The sequence below is a fragment of the Planococcus citri genome, chromosome 2 (assembly GCF_950023065.1).
Source record: "Planococcus citri chromosome 2, ihPlaCitr1.1, whole genome shotgun sequence".
In the NCBI taxonomy this organism is placed as follows: Eukaryota; Metazoa; Arthropoda; class Insecta; order Hemiptera; family Pseudococcidae; genus Planococcus; species Planococcus citri.
Window position 1 is genome coordinate 78160787 of NC_088678.1, and position 20258 is coordinate 78181044.

General features: G+C 34.5%; 1 protein-coding gene and 1 long non-coding RNA gene across 2 annotated transcripts in view; one reads left to right on the top strand and one right to left on the bottom strand.

The window, feature by feature from the left end:
* Positions 1-1648: 1648 nt before the first annotated feature.
* The window catches only part of dpy (dumpy), a 256705-nt gene continuing 238095 nt past the window's right edge, over positions 1649-20258 (top strand). Inside the window, exon 1 of the mRNA XM_065347532.1 lies at positions 1649-2217. Coding sequence (XP_065203604.1) covers positions 2205-2217 — 13 coding nt within the window. The 5' untranslated portion in view covers positions 1649-2204. The remainder of the gene's footprint in view (positions 2218-20258) is intronic.
* Positions 17885-20258, bottom strand: part of LOC135833765 (uncharacterized) — a 122900-nt gene continuing 120526 nt past the window's right edge. Inside the window, exon 4 of the long non-coding RNA XR_010556537.1 lies at positions 17885-17995. This is a non-coding gene — a long non-coding RNA (uncharacterized LOC135833765). The remainder of the gene's footprint in view (positions 17996-20258) is intronic.

Consider the following 20258-nt stretch of genomic DNA (forward strand, 5'->3'; position numbering starts at 1 on the left):
CCGGTGTTGCTCTGTGTCATTTAATTTTAATTTTGTCAAGGTGTAAAAATATTTAATTTTTTTTGAGGTTCTTATGATAAAATTCTGAAGATGAATCGATAAAATTTTCAGGACATAAAATTTCATAACAGATTTTTATCAACTTTGTTTTATTGGTTTTGTCTTCCATCCTTGAATTTGGCTTTGCAAATTTGCACTTGCACATGATAATCGTTTCGAGCAAATCTTCATTTTCCAGAGTATGTAATGACGTGATGACTACAGGGTGCCCAGAAATATCGAGTACCCCTAAAAAAGTTTTCTACCAAAATATGTACTTTGGTTGGTCACATTGAATGATAATAATGATAGCACATGATTGGTTGTTGGACTGGAGAGATAGCATTCCACCAATCATATGCATCTATTTCACGTTGCCAACCTATATTTTTATTGAAAAACTTTCTTAGGGGTACTCGATATTTCTGGGCACCCTGTATATTATTCATTTTTTCCCCCCAAATAGTTATCAACATTTTTGCCTACTTTGTTACTTCAATTTCTTCCAAAGTAGATAAATTTTAGAAATTCGTCCGTGAAATATATTTCAGGCGCTAAACATTTGAAATGACAATATTTTTTTATAAACATTTCTTTTTGGGACAATGGTTGCTTTTGTTTAGTGGGAGAGGGAGAAGCTTGGCTTACTTGCGGATGGGGAAAGAGTTAATAAAATTACGGTTATATACGACTTTTTCAAAAATACTTAATTTAATTCTAAATACATTTTGTTGCGTTAAATTCTGCTCCATTTCTAAAACTTTTCATAAAAACCAAGAATTTAATGATTTTTTGAGAGAAATTTTGAAATCGAGGGAAAACGAGTGCCTCAAATGAAAATTTCGTACGAACCGAAATTGTAGAGATGTTATTACAGAACATTTTTAATATGTAGCTTGATCGAACGGAATGTGAGAGGTGCAGTCTCAAATCCGACCTCATAATTGTCATCTCAACTTCATAATGGGGGGGGGGGGGGGGTACTTCTGCATCCCCAATGAGGGCTTGGAAAAACCAAAACTCGACGGATACGATTTATTCATGCCTTCATTAGTTAGTATACAAATTTTCAACCCAAAGTGTAAATCATATTTTAATGAATTTTTATTGGAAAGTCGAAATTTTGAAAGGTGGGTGAACCCAAAATTAGCGCTTTTGGTGGGTTGGAGAAATTGCATATTTTTTTATCTACCATACCAACAGTACCCAAAAATTCAATTTCCCCACACATTCCTCGAATGATTTACGGACCCAAAATTGGCCCCATTTGAGCCCCAATCTCGAAAATGAGCGGGTCCAGCGCTGGGGAAATTGCATTTTTAGCAAGAGCTCGTCCGTAAGCCTATTTTCCGCGCCAAACATTTCACATTCCCGATTTTATTTACAGAATCGTTTTTTTCCAGGGTTATAGAATTGTAGTCTATTTTACCCAAAATAATTTTTAAAAAATTCGCAACCCCTAACCCCTTGGTCATTGCAGTGGCTGCTACGATTACGACGTCGAGTCCGACCATTTGGCTCTGTACACCACGTCCACCGCAGCATCGTCGCGTTATTACACATTCAAAAGCGGTCATCCTCGAAGTCGAAGAGCGCAACTGGTTACCTCGTAAACGCCAACATTTTCACCAATAGCCGAGACTACACGGTACATATGACGTCGCTGGCAAGCCGGTTTCGCCCCGGTGCATTCTCTTTCAAGTTAAAGGTACCGAGACTGGATCTTATAGGTAATGCTGAGGACAGTTGCGCGAAACAATTCGAACCGCTTTAAGGTACCGATCAACGTTAGTTTTTATATTTTACACACGAATATTTTTACGATACCTATACAATTCGGTTCCGATTTTTAAATATTTCTCTTCATTTTTTTTCGGGTATTTATTTTTGGTATCTTATTTTTGTATGTAGTTCGAGAATAATATATCTACGTATATTTTAGTTCGGTTATTTTTCCATCTACTTATCAGTGCGGTTTAATTTTCGCTGCGAGTTCGATTTTCTCGATTTGTTATTCTGTTTTGTTGTTCGAGTTCGCGAAATTTTTTTTCTTCTTTTCGAGAGTTTAATATTTCGTGTCGTTTTTTTTTTCGAAAATGTTGTGAATTATTTCCACGAATATTTTTTACAGAAGACGATGACAACTTAGCCGAAAGGATTTTGCCATGCATTTAAATTGTGAGTTTTTAGACAATTTTTTTTTACCTATTTATTTAAGTTTAGTTTATTAATAGGTTCGTTTGTGAGATTTTTGAGGATGAAATTTTGAAGATATTTGTGGCTGAAAATTCGCGGTTTGATTTAAATTTTTTATCGAGAATGCCCAAATATCTGGAGATCGAAGCTAAAAAAAAGGTGGGTGGAGGGAGAGAGGTCGATAAACTGCGATTCTGATCTCTTCAGATCTATATACTTATTTATTTTTTCAACGATCTGTGGCAATTTTAAAATCGACTTCGAGGGGGAAAAAATTTGAAAAATTTCAAAATGGCATCAAAACTTCGAAAAATTAATATTCAAATTGAATAATTTTCTCTCATTCTCAAACACTTATCTCGTGTTCAAAAATTGACAAATTTCTGTTCAAAAATATTTATATCATCGAATTTGAGTGTTTTCGAGCAATGATCACAAATTCATCTCCAACCTGGGGATGAGATTGATCACTTTCGAGTAATTTCATTCATCTTCAACCTTTATAAAAATAGATCGATAATCGATTCTAAATTATACCCACTCATACGTCTCCCAAAGTCGAAAAATTTCATGGCAAATTCCTTCGATCAATCGAGTGCGAAACTTGACGCGTGGGCTTTCTCAAGAATAACCAATTCGTCAGCTTCGGGCTTCGCGATCGAGCTACCTCTACCCAAATATAAAATATTTCAATTAAATTCTTCAACGAATACGCTTCTGGCACAACGATCGAGTTATTCTCATTATAATCTATTGTCTCGTAGATCGTTAACGATCGACGAGCCATTGCCAGTTCCCAAATATTTGGTTATCGACTTCGAAAAAAAAAAAGGTCTTTGATGTGGAAAGTGAAGATGAGGGAAGATGAATTTTACGACCTTGCCATCTAACTATATCCAATACTGCACCCTTTTTCGCCTCGCCTCCTCACCTCCTCACCTCGGCCAGAAATCAATCTCGTCGTTAAACACCTCGTAAAAAAAGTTTTCGCTTTCGAAATAATTCTCTTTCGTTCTCGTTGATTTATACACGCAATAAAATGAGTGATCGAAGATCGCGCGGAGACGTGGGTCATTGGCTCTCTCGTCGTCGACTCTCGACAGTTTATAGCACACGTTTCATTAGCTACAACATATACGAGTACTTAATACTAACAAAGTATACACCTGATTTATCCAATCTTTTCTTTTTTAACAACCCTTTCTTCGAATCAACCAACCAATAACCAAAAATTCTCGCCAGCAAAGTAAACAACTCATCGAGGAAAAAATTCACCATCGTACACAGTCAAGTTCAACGTTCGTATTATTTTTATTAATTACTCGCGAAGAGCTATACGTAGGAGAAGATTCGCAGCAGCTAATCTCATCTTATGGCTCATTCGCGTAGTAATAAAAATGAAAAAAAAAACGCATCACGATGTTAACTTTGAACTTGGCCTATAATTCGCCGATAGCTTCGCTCAACACAGACGATGGACGCGATGATGATGAAAGGTGCAACGCGCTGTAATCAATTTATAGTATATTACGATGTACGATGTACGAGAGAGTAGGTACCTTACCTACCTATATTTCCTTCCTCTAGTTGCGGGCTCGAGTCAGCAAGTTTAAATATGAGAGAAGCGGCTATAGTTAAAAGAAACCGGAATTATTGTAATTTTTTTTTGTTTCATCGTCGTGTATTCGTGATTAAATCGACGACGTCGGTCGTCGTCGCGGTGATGAAGGCGCTCTCCTCGCTCTCTTTGACGCCCTGCTCGTTGCCTATTTGCATTTCCTTCTCTTCTGTGTAGGTCTAAGTACATAAATAGTATAAGGTAATCGCTCGAGATGATGCCAATGATCGCGAGCAGGTGTTTTATGACGACGATTTATGACGAAATATCCATCTTATTCTTACGTATTATGATGACTTAATTTAATATTTTCATTTGAAAATTGATCGTGTATTACGAAATAATATTTTCTTTCAGTATTTTCAGAAAAAATTCCAATTCATCTCAAATTTCACTTATTTTTCTTCCCCTAAAATATTTCACAGGACCCAAAAAATTTGAAAATTATTTTTCCCATAAGATCAAATCAAAAATCAACAAAATTTTCAAATTCGATTCAAAGTCACGTTTCTGGAAACTCTCACTCACCCTCTAAGTATCAAATTGATCAAAACCAGAGGAAAAAATTCAATCAAAAAACTGAACCAAGAAACTCTGCACCAAAATTTTTCACATCTAACAATGGAACCTCTTGAGGTGTCCGCTCCAGAATCGGCTCAAATGTGGATAAATTCGTTAAACAGGTCGAGTATAACACAGAACTCGATTTTTAGCAGCCCAACTTCATATTCACGCCTTCTGGAGCAAATTGAAAATTCTGGAGAAATTGAAAAATCGCACTGGAGGCTCCAGAATGGCTGGAAATGGCGCAACTCGGCCTCAGGGGGTTTGTTGTGTTCGAAATACAGCGATTCGCGCAAATTTCGAAAATTTCCTCGCAAATGGTAAAATTTTGATTTTTTTGGATTTCTATTATGAAAAAAGTTGGTCAAAAAACCACTCTTGAGGTGTCCCTCCCAAAATCGACTCAAATGTGAATAAACTCGTTAAACAGATCCACACAACTCGATTTTTAGGTTCCCAACTTCATATTCACGCCTTCTGGAGCAAATTCAAAATTCTGGAGAAATAGAAAAATAGCGCTGGAGGCTCCAGAATGGCTGGAAATGTCGAAATTTGGATGGGGGGGGGGGGGGGTTAATATCAGTTCTAGGACTTATTTTGAACATTTTTACTGATCAAGTACGTACTTTTTTAGAAAAAGCATAAATCACCAAAATAGTCAATTTTGGATTTTCAAAAATTCGCCAAAAATCGAAAAATGAACTTGGGTAGCTGAAAATTTGGATTTGGGGGTTTTAGAACATGCTCTTTCCAAAAATCGCGGTCCCGTTCAAATCGGAGGCGGACACCTCAAGAGGTTCCCTTGGAAGGCCAGTTTTGATTCACTTGCAGCATAAAAACACCAGAAAATATTCGTAATGAGACACGTGTGCATTGTGCAATAAGATTCATAGGTCACTGCTTCGGATAACTGACATTCTGGTACCTTTTCTTTCAACCTATGGCAAATGTAGCAATTAAAAATACCCAAAAATAGAATTCTGCAGCGACAAAATTACTAAAGACCTTGAATTTGCCAAACGAATTGCGATACTGGTCAATTTTTCGAATGGAACTGCATAAAAACCGGTTTCGATTTCGAGACACTGACATAAAGCAAAAAAAAAGTGCACTTTTAATTTATTATTTCTTGATCAAAAAGTCGTAAAAATTTCACCCAATAAATTTCCATAATAATTATTTAATTCGAAACTGGGCGTGCAAAAAAAAAACGACGAATGATTGTTTCAATTATAGCTTTGATCACACATCTCATAAATAAATATTTGTGCACATTTAAATGTAAATTTCCCAATTTATGTGTAAACTTGAGTACCTATGCAAATTCTTATGAAGATTTCATTTCATTATTTTGTCATTTGGTTTCTCTCGAAAATTATTTGTAAATTAGTACAACTACAACTGGTTGGAAAGTGAATGTCCGGAATCTCAATAGCAAAAATTATTTTTTTCAAGGACAACGTTATATTTTTGAAAAAAATAATCAGCATTTTTTATTGCTCAATTTCGACTAAAAACAAGTTGTATAACAAATAATTTTCAAAATGAAGAAGCTCCAGGACTTGGCAGGAATTTTAGGAAGATATTTTCCAAACACTTTACGACTTCTTTGAATGAGAGGGAGGGAGGGAGGGAGGGAGGGAGGGAGAGAGGGAAGGAGGTTCAACATTTTACACGTCAATTTTGCGTTTTTTATGTCTTTGAGCATTCGAAGATTTTTTCAGAGGGAGGGGGATGTCAATATGCCTTTTTCATGGGTGAAGCATTCTGCAAACACTTCGCTGCTAATTTTGGACCAAGTGGAGAGAGGTACAAAATTTTTAACTGAATTCTCATTTTTCCAGTGTATGGAGTTTTTCAATATTTTTTTTTGGGGGGGGGGAGGGGCAGGGGGCAGATTGACGATATTTTCAATACATACTTGGTATCTCGAATTTTCGTTTTAAAAATTTTTCAACTTGTTTTTTGATGAAGTTATTAGGTATCATACTTTTTCAAAGTAATTGAACTAAAAAATACAAATTAACTTGTCAAAAAATCAAAAGAAACGTTTTTATTGTACATTTAAAACATTTTTTCAAAAACAAAAAAAATATTCTGTGTGCTGTGCCCAAGCCAAGCGAGTGAGGGGGATTTCTGAACATTTTATTCATTTGAAACAGAATACTCCTGAGACTCTCTAGAAGCTGAGCGAAGAGTTCTACCAAAAAAAAAAAAAAAAATGATAAGAACCTAAGTTGCAGAGAATTGAATTGCCCATCATTTTACTTTCCATCGATTTTTTCCAAGAAAGACTATATTTTCGAAATATTTGCGAAAAACTGTTATAATGAATACTTGGGGGAAAAACGAGCACTCGAATTGAAAAAAATGAGAGAATGAGACTAAAAACATCAGGACATCTGTGCGGAAAAATTGAAAAATTTTGGCTCCAAGAGAATAAACTTGAGTGAATACTTTTTGAAAAAATGTTCTCAAATAACCTTAGTCCCATTCGTAGCATTTCGTTTATTCAATCTTTACAAAAATTCTCACGACATTAGCACAGAAATCAAAATATTGAATTAATTTCCCTATCTAACAAAATTTTCCTACAGCGAATTTTTTTCAAAAAAAAAAAAAAATGCACGCTCAATTAAAATTTTTTTTTGGTTTCTAGAACTGAAAAAAATAAATTAAATTATTGCTACAAAATGTGAAGGTGTTTCTTGATTTTTTTCAAAATGATAATTAATTATTCTTTGTTTGTTCTTTTCCATATCCGAAATGTAAGTTGGCAGCATTGTTTTATACGATGTAAAAATACAATGTAGGTATTATTCTAATTTCAAAACATTATCTCCCACCAGTTGGTAATTTATTGGTCAAATAATATTACGAATTTATTCAAATTAATTTCGTGGGAATTGAGCTTATATAACTTGTAGAAAATTTTTTGTGCACCAGCGAACGAACTTGAACTTGGATTTATTTCGATGATGGACTTTTTCATTGCCAGTAGATTAGATATTAGTTTTTTTCCAGGATGTTCGTGTCTGAGTTGGTGAAGTTTATGAAAAAGTGAAGGTTATATGAATCTCACAAAGTGTGTGTAATTTTGATTCAAGGGTCAGTGAAACCGAAAAAAACTACAATTTTTTGTTTAATATCATCACCTTCAATATTCTCGGTATGTACCATAAAGCCAAAGTCGAGAGTTTCAAAAGTCACACGGTGTCTAGAAAGGTACATAAATAAAAATACAACTTTTTGAAAAGAGAAATAAATCATCCAAAAATATTATGATTTTTAATACGAGAAAATTATAAAAAAAATGTCTGAACTTTTTCCTGAGGGTATAGAAGTTGAGAAAATAGTATGTACAATCGAACACTGCTTACAGTCTCATATGATGAACAACCTCTCCCCCTCTTTGGAGTAAAAATCTGATTTTTCAGTGATGACTAAAATTGTTGAAAACTATTTTCACCAATTTTATTGGAAAAGCGAAATAAATCATCCAAAAATTATGATTTTTAATTCAAGAAGATTTTCAAAAAATTTCTGAATTTTTTCGTCAGGGTGTGAAAGTTAAGAAAATATGTACAATATGACACTACTCTCAGTCTTACGTGATAACCACCCCCCCCCCTCTGAAGTAAAAATTTGATTTTTCAGAGGTGACTATATTATTTTGTTGAAAAATAAATGTTCACAAATTTCATTGGAAAAGAGAAATACTTAAATCATCCAAAAATTATGATTTCAAATCCAAGAAAATTTTCAAAAAATTCCGAATTTTTTCCTGAGGGTAAAAGTTGAGAAACTATGTACGTACAATAGGCCACTGCCTTCAGTCTCAGCTGATGAACACCCCCCCCCCTCCGTCCGATAAAATAGTCAAAACTACGAAGAAATTAATTAGAATAATTGAAATAATTTCATTCAGTTACAGAAGCCTTCGAAACAGTCAATTGAAGCCCAAAAAATCTCAAGTGATCTCCATTATTCGATTCACATCGAGTTTACATTTATCGTTGTACAAAGAGAAAGCACCTCGTCGATATATCGAACGTAATACTCGTAATTTCACATAATTCTCCATCCATCGTCTTCTTCAATGTAAAGATGAACGTAACGTAACGTTGTTGTTAATGTCAAGGTTACTCAGCCACGCGACATAATCACTAATTAGGTGCCCGTCTCATAAGGAGGAAAAAAAACATCATCGAAAAATAAGCCAAAACTACATCTTTCTTCGATGATTATTATTATGCAACTCGAGGTCGAAATTCTTCCACCGTAATTGTCCGCTCGGCCAAGTTTTATGGGTCGAATTAGCATTATTTTTTGTATTTTTGGCTGCTTCATCATCATCGTTGGTATAATCATCATCAACGCCATCACTACCGCTTCACTTGGGTTTTGCTTAATTTCAACAAATTTTATCATAAGATTCGCATACCTAGCCGTCGATTCTTCTACGAGTACAATTTTATGGTTTAACGCTTCTCGTTTGGAATAAATGTTGTTCCGAGCTCCTCACTCTCGAGTACATACCTATTTTATTGCTAATGGACGCTGTATGTCGGGATCACGAATGGAATAACGAACCTCTCCACACTCAATACGAGTACGTGGTGTATGATTTTGGTTATATGGTCATTTCCAAAACATTAATAGTTCGTCTGGTCTTAGATCGACGAAGATAACATCTCTCTTTATTTGACATATTCACCGGGAATACTTCGCTACACACAAAATTAATGAAGTTTTCCAGCAATATACTGTACGAGAATTCGATCTAAGATATACTCGTTTCGTTCAAGTATTCGACGACTTAGTCGTGTTTTATCGGTTTATGGCTGCGAAGGCAGTACCATTCCATTCGAGTTTGGAATTCGCTCGATGCCTCTTATGCATTAGATTAGGTACGTTATACGATCGTTTCCAAATTTTCGATTCTTCCAGATAATACATAACGCGAGGAGGTCTTTTTATTATACTTATCTCACTGGTCATCGTTGACATAAGATCACGCGAATCAGGTGGGTAGGCGGAGTAGGCGAGTCGATGATGTAATATTATACCGCTATATAGTCGAATGTTGAATATCGGTTGTCGGGATAAGTGCAGCATCATATACTTAGGTATCGTCGTTTATCGTTCGCATAATATGCTTTCGATAAAATGTATTCCACATTTCGCAGCATGAAATCATGGTCAATGAACGAATTATTTTCTTTTTCGATTAATCGAGGGAAAATCAAGAGCATCTAGAATGAATTAGGAAAGAAATTATTGTAACGTGTAAGTTAGGGGAGTAAGTACCTTATTTTGAAAAGTGGAAATTTTTCATTCCCCATCCACTCAAGATGTTATCTCGAGTGAGAAAATAATCGCCTATTTTTTATTTTCCTCTAACCTGCAAAAAAAGTGGTACCAGTAGCCCCCCCCCCCGGTTGAAAAACGACAAAAAATTGAATTTGTCAAAATTCTTCATTGCTTTGCGTCACAATTTTTCTAAATAATCTCTTTGCCAAGAAAAAACTTTCTACGGTCCTTCAAATCATATTATTGCCCTCCCCCTCCCCCAGGAAGGAGCCCCTCAAAGTTGAAAAAATCACAAAAAAAGAAAAAACCTTCTTTGGACCCTCAATCATGTTGGCTCTCTTGTGTGAAGTCCTTAAAATTTAAAAAAAATAAAAAAAGATGGAAAATTAACGTCTGTAGAGATTTCTTGAAAATTTTTCAATGGACAGAATCTTTCTTAATAAGCTTATTTTCAAGAAACCCCCTCCCTTGGTCCTCCAAATGATGTTTGTCCCCTTGTACATATAAAGCCCTCAAAGTTGAAAAATACCAAAAAAGATGTGAAATTGACGCATGCAGGTTCAAATTATTTAAAAATGTTTCATCTCTGAGCAGAATACTTCTAAACAGACTTTTTTTCACTTTTTTGGAGGGAGCATGCTAATTCTGGAAAGTGTAAGTCTATAAATTTTGGATCCCCTTCCCACCACAAACAACCAAAAAGAATTTATTTTCGCCTTATCGGTTTAAAAAGCCCTTGTTTTTGTTCCAAATTGTCAAATTTTTGGCAAAATAGTTAAAAGTGTCTATTTTTGGAAAATTGTCAAATAGTCTAGTTCTTGCCAAGATTGCCCAAAAAAAACATATTGTCGAAAATGTTCGTTTTTTGTCTTCTTTTTCTGCCTAATTTGCTCAAATCAAGAAGGTGTCACGAAGCGTCAATTTTTAGCAAAATAATCGAGAAGGGTTCATTTTCGTCAGAATTGTCAAAAAAATGTCCATTTTTGGCAAAATTGTCAAAGGTGCCAATTCTTCCGAAAAATTGTCAAACAGTCCTGTTCTTGCCCATAAAACCACTGTTTTAGACAAAATAGCCAAAAAATTCCCTTTTTTTGTCAAAATTTTCAGAGAGGGCCAATTTGTGGCGAGTCGACGAAAAGTTGTAATTTTGAAGTAATTTTTTGATAAAATAATCACAAGGTCGTAATTTTTGCCAAAATTAATCAGAAATTTTTTCTTTTTGGTTAAACGTTCAAAAAATATTGATTTTTGCATTGTCTGCTTAAAAACTCATCTTAAGAGTCAATTTTGGTCAAAATAATCAAAAAGTGTCCCTTTTTGAAAAAATTGTCAGAGGACATTTTTGGCCAAAATTGTAAGAAGGGCCAATTTTTGCCAACATCGTCAGAGAGTGTCAATATTTTAAGTTAGTTGAAGAAAAATTGTAATGTTTTTTCCTCAAAATTCCCTTTTACCTTGTGTGTTTAAAGTCTTCTTTTCGTTCCAAAAATGCTGTTTTTTTTTGCCAAACTTGCTAATAAGATTCTGGTTTTTTTTTCTGCTAAATTTGCCCACGTCAAGAAGTGCCAAAAATCGTCTATTTTTCGCAAAATAGTCGAGAAATTTCCATTTTTGGTAAAATTTTCCAAAACTTCTCGGTTTTTGTCAAAATTGTCAGAGAAAGTCAATTTTAGCCTTACGTGTGTTATATTCCTCAATTTCAAACTCAATAAAATTCGAGAATTTAAGTTTAAAATTTTAATTTGATAATTTTAAGTTATAAAATTTACAAAATGTTGAATAAAAATCGTTTTAAAATCTAATTAAATTAAAAATCTAATTTTACTACAAAAATCGGAAATGTTTAGGTTTTTTATTTACACAAATAAAAATTGAATTTAAAGTTTAGCAAAGTAAGTAAAAAAAAAAAATACTTATTAAAGTTTAGGCGAAGTGAAAAATACTAAAATTAAAATAAATGAATAAAACTTCAAAAGGAGACTTACCAAGTAAATTGGAATAAATCATAGAATAAAATTAACCAGGAATTACAACTGGAAATCTCAAGTGCCGCTGGATTCACGAATTGAAATTCTCAAATGAAATCGCGGAAGTAAAAATTACAAAATGCGCGATTAAAAAGAACGTTAATAATTTGAGAATGAAAATTATTTCAATTGAATGATTCACGAATTAATTCAACGATTAAAATCTTCGAAAACAACTCAGAAGTTATTGAACAAAATTTAATAAAACTGTGAACTCGACAATTGATAAAAATTGCAAACTCGACAATGACAAAAATTAAACTCGATGAAACAAAAATTCAGTAACGAACTTTTAAAATAGACAGTCGAAAACGAAACCGCAAAATAGAACTTGAAGTATCTATTAGAAGATCCGAAAAACAACTGAGGATTTGCTAACTCACCCTAATTGTATTTATAATAAAAATTGGTCCGATTTTGAGAGGGAGGATTTCGAAGTCGCCAAATTGGTTGACAGTTGGTTTGAATTTATTTTGGGAAAGAATCAAAAAGGGATGCACGATTTCGAAATGCGGGTGACATTTACGACATCATAAAATTGCAATTTGGAGGGTACGTGTGCGCGACAAATGAAAAAGGGTTCAATACTGAATAATTAGTAAGTAATAAAAAAGTCGTAAAAGTCATGTCAAATATTTGTATGTACTTGTGGTTAATTTAAAAAGGGTTTAAAAGGTACTTAGAGCTCATTAGCTCTTGTACAAATTGTTGCAAATGTCATCATTTCATTATGAGAATTTCTAAGTTATTCAAATCTCAGTTTCTACTGTATTGAAAATGGTCGCGAGCGCGAGCCGAAAACGTGAGCCCAGAGCTATAAAGATTTCAAATTTGACTTTTATGAGCTCCAGATTATCGTGTGAATTGGGGGTGGCTGTGGGAAACGAAGAGCCCACAGCTACAAAATTTTATCATCTATTAATTGACTCGAAAACCGTGGATAAGTGATTTTTAATTTACAATGTTTAAATGAGTTTTGATGGCGTGAGTAAATATTTTGATTTAGGATGTGAATTTAATTAGGGGATGAATTAAACAATTATATGCGATTAAACGAATTGAACCGATTAAATGTAAGTTAGCTGATGAAATCTAGCCAGAATATTACACGTGTTTAAAAAGTCCACGGTTTTGCCACACTTATTTATAAGGTACTTTTTTTGTGCTAAATTTACACAAGTCAAAAAGGTGTCAAAAAACATCAATTTTTGACAAAATAGTCAAGAAAGGTCCATTTTGATGAGAATTGTCAAAAAGTGCCCATTTTTGGTAAAATTGTCAAAGGGGTCAATTTTTACAGCCCTGTTCTTGGCAAGAACGTCCAAAAAAAATTTGTAAAAAAATGTCCATTTTTTACCAAAATTATTGTCAGAGAGAGTAAATTTTTGGCGAGTTGATGAAAAGTTGTAAATTTTTTTCTTCAAAATTCTCGGGAAAATATTTTTTATTGGATGGTAAAAATCGTCGAAATTTTTGCTTACGGCCAAAACGTCCAAAAAGCATTGACTTTTGCCCAGTCAGCCTAAAAAATACTCTTTTTGTTTAAAAGTTTGCCAAACCAAAGCCTTAAATTAATTAAATTTCAGCTTCACAAAAGTGATTAAATGTTGCAAAAATTTTGATTTTTTTACTCATTTTAAGCCCTTTGATTTCCAAAAAAATCACCAAAAATCAAAAATTTCGGTTGGTGATTTATATATTTTAGAACGTTTTTTAACCTTCTTTTACGAAGACTTGAACATCACAGGAGCTTCTTGCTTCCGTTATCACAATCGAAAAATGAACTCGAAACGAACACTTCTGGTCATCCTCATTCCAAGTTGATAGTTGATAATTTAACTAACCGCATCTTTCGAAACGGATTAAAAGGTCGACGAATGTGTGTAGAAAATTGACGAACGATCTTTCAAAAAGGATCCCATTATCTGTGGCCAATCACCTACACGCAGAAAAATAACTCGTCGGAGTACTCGATACTGCAGGTACCTGGCTGCAGTGTGTCTGTTCTGTATATCTTATGTACGTATTCGCGCGGTATACATTAAAATGGCTTGGCATAGCATGGCACTTGAAAGAGCGGCGCTGGCTGCCATTTGTTGCCAATACGAACGACAACAATATGATGATTAGTCAAGCTTGATAGCTCTAAAACAGCATTCGCCGTTCCCACGAATAGCACCTCATCTTCTCCTCTCGTCTTCTTCGTCCGGGTGCTGCGAATTAATCGCGCGATTTTCTCCACTGCTGTATACTGCCTACTCGTAAAGTACAAGGTAGAAGAGGCGAAGATCCTTTAATTAAAGGCGAACCAAAACCGCCAATTTTTTTCCAGCTTCGACAGTATAGGCTGTAGGTATAGTCGGTAGCAATGACAGGAAACATTAGTCGGGTATGTGTATTTTGGGATGATGATGATGACAACAGCAGCCACGAAAAGATCATCGTGAGCGTAATTATGTAATAAGAAATTACATCCACAGATCACACAGCTCGACGAGGAGGCTCAGATAGTATCTTTAATTTGGACCATAGAGTCGAACAGACTGCTTCGGATGGTAATCTGATTAGGCTCGTGGATGCCCCCGCCATCCCCAGTGTGCCAAGGTGTATTGTATATTATTACTTCACCTCATTTTGTCAAACGATTGTCTGCACAGAATGACGATTTTCTTTTTCACCTTCCATCTAGCATCTTCCATCTTCCGAAGATTACATCACGTACGTAAATAGGTTTTTAATAGATTACGCTGACTTGTCATTTCGACGTGATGTGATTCGATGTACCTCCGAGTAATAAAATAATCAACGGAACCAGTAGGTATAGGTTGGTGGGTGGATTGGATACGACGATGCATCGAATAACTCGTTAAATTCGCGTTTAAAAAAAAAAAAGAAGGAGAATCTTTATGGCGAAAATGAGCATCGTACGAGACGATTTCGCGAGTACGGTAGCTGCTTTGGTATTTCGACTTGGACTTCGTATTTCTCCAAGATCTATAAACTGGCATATCGAGTTTGGAATGAAAGCGGGCACAGAACAGGCAGCAGAATCACGGATGTCGTTCTTTGTGCTGCGCGAAAATCGTACTCCAGACTCCAGTATCAATAAAGAGTATAAAATGCATACTTCGTGCGCGATTCTCACGCGAGCAGGAGCACATATTCAATAATACGAGGTATAACTCGATAATCGATGAAGATGTTTTAGCAGTCGAGTTATTTAACATTATTATAGCCTGAGCTATGAGCCATGACCGTGGAATTGCGTAGATTTTTGTCGTCGTCGACTCTCGACTCCGACTGGCTCTTCGTCGTCGTTTTTAAAAGAATTTTCAAACACGAACGAGGTGATTTTTTTTCGCCTGCACTGTTGCAAATCTACTGCAGGAAGGATTCTGATGATTCGAGGCTAAAATGGAGGAAATTCGGAGAAGTGGTTTGAAATGAGATGAATCGGGAACTGATTTTTTGGGCTCAAGATTTTCAAAGTTTTGACTTTTTTTTCTGTCGATGAATTTGAACTTGAAAATTACGAGCAGAATCAACAAATTGGCGATCAATTTGAATTTTGAGAATTTTTTCTTTTTACAAACGTTTTTTGCAAGAACCTTTCCCCCTCCCCCCCCCCGAAAAGAAAGATGAATGATGAAAAGAAAAATAGAAAACTAATGTGAATAGATTTTTAGCCATTTTACAGGTTTCAGAATCATGTGAGGAATAATTCATTCAGGAATCTTAAAACGTCATTATTTTGGTCCGAAAATTGAATAATAAAAATTTAATTTTGAGCTCAGCAGCGAAAATTCGATGATTCTTGATAAAATTCAAAATACATACCTACGTACCTACTACCTACGATGGAATCAATTCTGTCAATATTAACGTCTCATTTTAATTTTCTAGCTACAGGATGAGTATTGATTTTAGCCAATAGCTCGGAAATTACACGTCCAACAATCGACAATCCTTAGATGGCAAAATATGCAGAATTTATGGCTTTTTAATAAATGAACTGGGTAATTGGGTATGTCCACTTTTCGTAGAATTGTACCTATTGTTGGTGATGTAATCTTTAATCATGCACACGAAAAGCACTAAATTGAACGTTATTATTGAGAAATGACTCAAAGAGTGACTGTTGGAAAATCAGTCCCATTCCAAAATCAAGGTGTCTCGTCTTCTAAACCAAAAAAATGAAAAACGAAAAAGGACGACGTTTTGAAGACTTTTGAAAAAATTCTCATAATTGAGTTATTTTGCAAATTTTGTTCAATTTATTCACTTTATTTTATCAATTTTCAGCCAAATGGAATTTTCACAATGTTTCGAGCAATTTTTCGCAACACTTCGCTCCATCATTTCAATTTTTTCATCAATTTATTATGGTTACTTTCAGCAATGGAGACGTCAATTAAACGATAATTTTTACAATAATTTCTGCATTTTTGATAAATTATTACCTATTCAATTTTGAAAATATTTGATTCATTTTTAGAAATTGCATTCAATTCAATCGCGAGCCAAAAAGATGACTTTTTAATGACTTCAGTACTTTTGATGATTCAGTAGACATTTTGAAAATAGGTTTTTGAGTTTTTCTCTAAAAAATACGACTCCTACGAAAAAAAAGATGGTATTGAACAAAATTGTTCTAAACGAAATTTGCAACAAAATAACTTTCACGTAGAACGAAACCCTTCCTCGAATGTCGGAGACCATTCAATTCGAATGAAAAAGGCAAATTTGGGAAATTTAACCGAAATTGAAAAAATGGGGGAATTTTGACACCTAAAGCACGAATTTAGCATCGATTTTTTCGAAATAGAATTTTCAATACTCAAAAAATGCAAACGAATGATACCTTGAAATTGATTCCAAAATTTTTACCTCTTCCCAAGGTCGATTTTTTAACTTTTTTTCATGATCTAAAGAAATTATAAACATTCTCCCCCCCCTCCCTCAAAAAAATTAATAAAGACAAAAAACCTCAAAAGAGAAAAATGAGTAAATTTTTCAAAAATTACCAGAGAATTTTTTAGGACACCCTGTATATGTAGATATATAAGCGTCACATAACTATTAACCCCCCCCCCCACAATTAATAAAGACAAAAAACCTCAAAAGAGAATGAATGAATGAATAAATGAATGAATGAAAATTGAAAAATAAGTAAATTTTTCAAAAATTACCAGAGTTTTTTTTAGGACACCCTGTATATAAGCGTCACATAACTATAACCCCCCCCCCCAAAAATTAATAAAGACAAAAAACCTCAAAAGAGAAAATGAGTAAATTTTTCAAAAAAATACAAGAGAATTTTTTTAGGACACCCTGTATATAAGCGTCAAATAACTATAAGCCCCCACAAAAAAAAATTAATAAAGGCAAAAAACCTCAAAAGAGAAAAATGAGTAAATTTTTCAAAAATTACCAGAGGGACACCCTGTATATGTATATAAGCGTCACATAACTATTACCCCCCCCCCCCCCAATTAATAAAGACAAAAAACCTCAAAAGAGAATGAATGTATAAATGAATGAATGAAAATTGAAAAATAAGTAAATTTTTCAAAAATTACCAGAGTTTTTTTTAGGACACCCTGTATATAAGCGTCACATAACTGTAACCCCCTCCCCCCAAAAAAATTAATAAAGACAAAAAAACCTCAAAAGAGAAAATGAGTAATTTTTTCAAAAAAATACAAGAGAATTTTTTTAGGACACCTTGTATATAAAGCGTCACATAACTATTAAACTCCCCCCCAAAAAAAAAATTGATAAATACAAAAAACCTCAAAAGAGAAAATGAGTAAACTTTTCAAAAAAATACAAGAGATTTTTTTAGGACACCCTGTATACAAAGCGTCACAACTATTAAACTCCCCCCCCCCCAAAAAAAAAAAAAAAATAATAACGACAAAAAACCTCAAAAGAGAAAAATAAATGAGTAAATTTTTCAAAAAAGTACAAGAGAATTTTTTTAGGACATCCTGTATATAAAGCGTCACATGACAACTATGAACACCACATTTAACGAAATTAAATCATTTCACGTCGAAAACTGGCAAATATTATGCAATTTTTCACTTTCGGTTCGAATAATTACTTCAATTACTCGATCATAAGTCCCAAATATATGATTAAAATGAAAATATCATCTATCCTATTAATTACAATGGAGAAAAAAGGCCAAACTTACCAATCATCGATCGATAAAATGTCCGAATTCTGTCTGCATCTGTAACAAATTAGCAACAACATTTTTATCAAAACTCGATCGATAATTTGAAATAAATCAATTTGAAATTTCACTAAAATTACAGTCAATAATTGAAAAAATAAAAATAATCAAGTACCCGAACTTCAACACTCCACGTTTTAATTGTTTTTTCAGCACACAAATTACACATTCACACACGCACAACGTACACTATACTTTAGAATAAAAATAGCAAAAATATTGACTCGTTGCACGTTGAATCCGATGGCGATGACTCATTTTCGATAACCAAGTTCGCATTATCTCACCTGCGCTGCGTACGCTACCCTTATCAGTTCGGTTGGGATGATCCGATTTTCAAACACCTACAGGGTGCCCAGAAATATCGAGCACCCCTAAAAAAGTTCTCTACTAAAATACTTTGGTTGGTCTCAGTGAATGATAATAATGATAGCACATGATTGGTTGTTGGACTGGAGAGATAACATTCCACCAATCATATGCATCTATTTCACGTTGCCAACCTATATTTTCAATGAAAAACTTTCTTTGGGGTGCTCGATATTTCTGGGCATCCTGTAATACACAATACCTACCTGCACATTATGCAAGTAAAATATTGAAGAAAAAAAGTTCCTTTTAAAAATAGATATCAATTTTCCACGAATCCAACACCTATTCTGCATAATCTCCTCGCCCTCGTAAAAAAATCCCTAATCATATGTTCGCATAAAAAATATACAACCAATCCATAAACACTCGACCAGTCTCATGAAATAAATTCGCAGAGAAAAAAAAACTCGTAAAATCGAGCACTTTCGCATAAATTACCCAGTCCTCTAGTAAGTATCGCATCTCATCGCATCATCAAATAAAATCAAATAAAAAAAAAAAAATGTAGACTACTCCGATGTGAAATTCGTCCAAAAATAATTTAATCATCTAGTCAGATCTACGTGGGCTATATTTTATTCGCCGCAGCACAGCATACCTAATAGCTAAATACAGCTAGTATAAACACATTCAACATAACGGGAACACCAGGTATACGAGCTAGGATTGTAATAGAAAAAAATTCTATTGCAGTTATGTATGTAGATTGTAGATGTAGAAGGAGAGGGCGTGTTCGCATAAATAAATTAATGCCCAAAGAAATTTCAACGCGAAGGTCAAATTCTAAGGTCAAGTGCATTTACTTATAGGTAAAGGTATACCTAGGAGACTAGATTGGTGGTGTGGTGCGACTGACGCGAGACCAAGACATGCGGTAGCGTGCTTGTCTTTGAGCATCTATGGTCGAATTTTTTCAAGCGTAAAGCTCACCTAGGAAGGTAAAACTTTACAGTATGCGAGCTGCAGGAGTAACTCAACTACTATAACTACAACTATGGATACATCACGCATATGTTCCTCTATATATCCTACACACACATATGTACAATATTTCAAAATGCGGGTCTTTAATACCTCTTCCTCGATGTCTGAAGTCGTCTTGGTCGCCGCCATGCCATCGCCATTGCCAGTGTCAACAATGACTTTAGATATTTTAACCCTTCTGCTTCCACCCACCTCGTCATCCTTGTTCCGGCTGTTTTCCTGTTCGAAAAAAAAACACACAACGAACTGCGGTACCTTCTACCTTGGCTTATGGCTCGTTTACATGACAGCAGGATGACTTAAATACAAGTATACAACCAAAACGAACTCTCGAGTTCAAAAAATTCTACCTCCCTGACGCCTCCATCTTTCTTCACAATTACCTATGCAACTAACCACAGTCAACAAATAAAATCGAGGTGAAATTTCACCCAAATGATATTCCTTGGTTTTTTATTTTCGCAAATTGAAATACTCGTAGTAGGGTTATTAATGAACTGCTTCATCAGCTGGGCTGAGATGACGATGGCGCAGCAGCGAGCGGTGTTAATGACCATTCATTATACTACTGACATAATTGGTTACCGACAACATTGTTAATTTACAATCGTCTGGCAATTGGCGAAGCGACGTTGGAGGTGAAATTCTGGACCGTGTGTTCGTTTGTTACACGAAAGTTGCCTTAACTATGAGTACAACTATCCATATTTAGATGACAGCTTTCCAAATCGAAATCACACGTTTCCAATTCTTCTTCCTCTTTCTCTCGACTTGGTATAGGCAGCAATGCTTTTTCGTTGTCATTGTCGTCGATTGTCTCGCTGTGTGCACAAATGAGCATATTTTTATATGTCAATTTGTGATTTAGTGAGAAAAAAAATAATGGAATGATCGATGGAAGGTT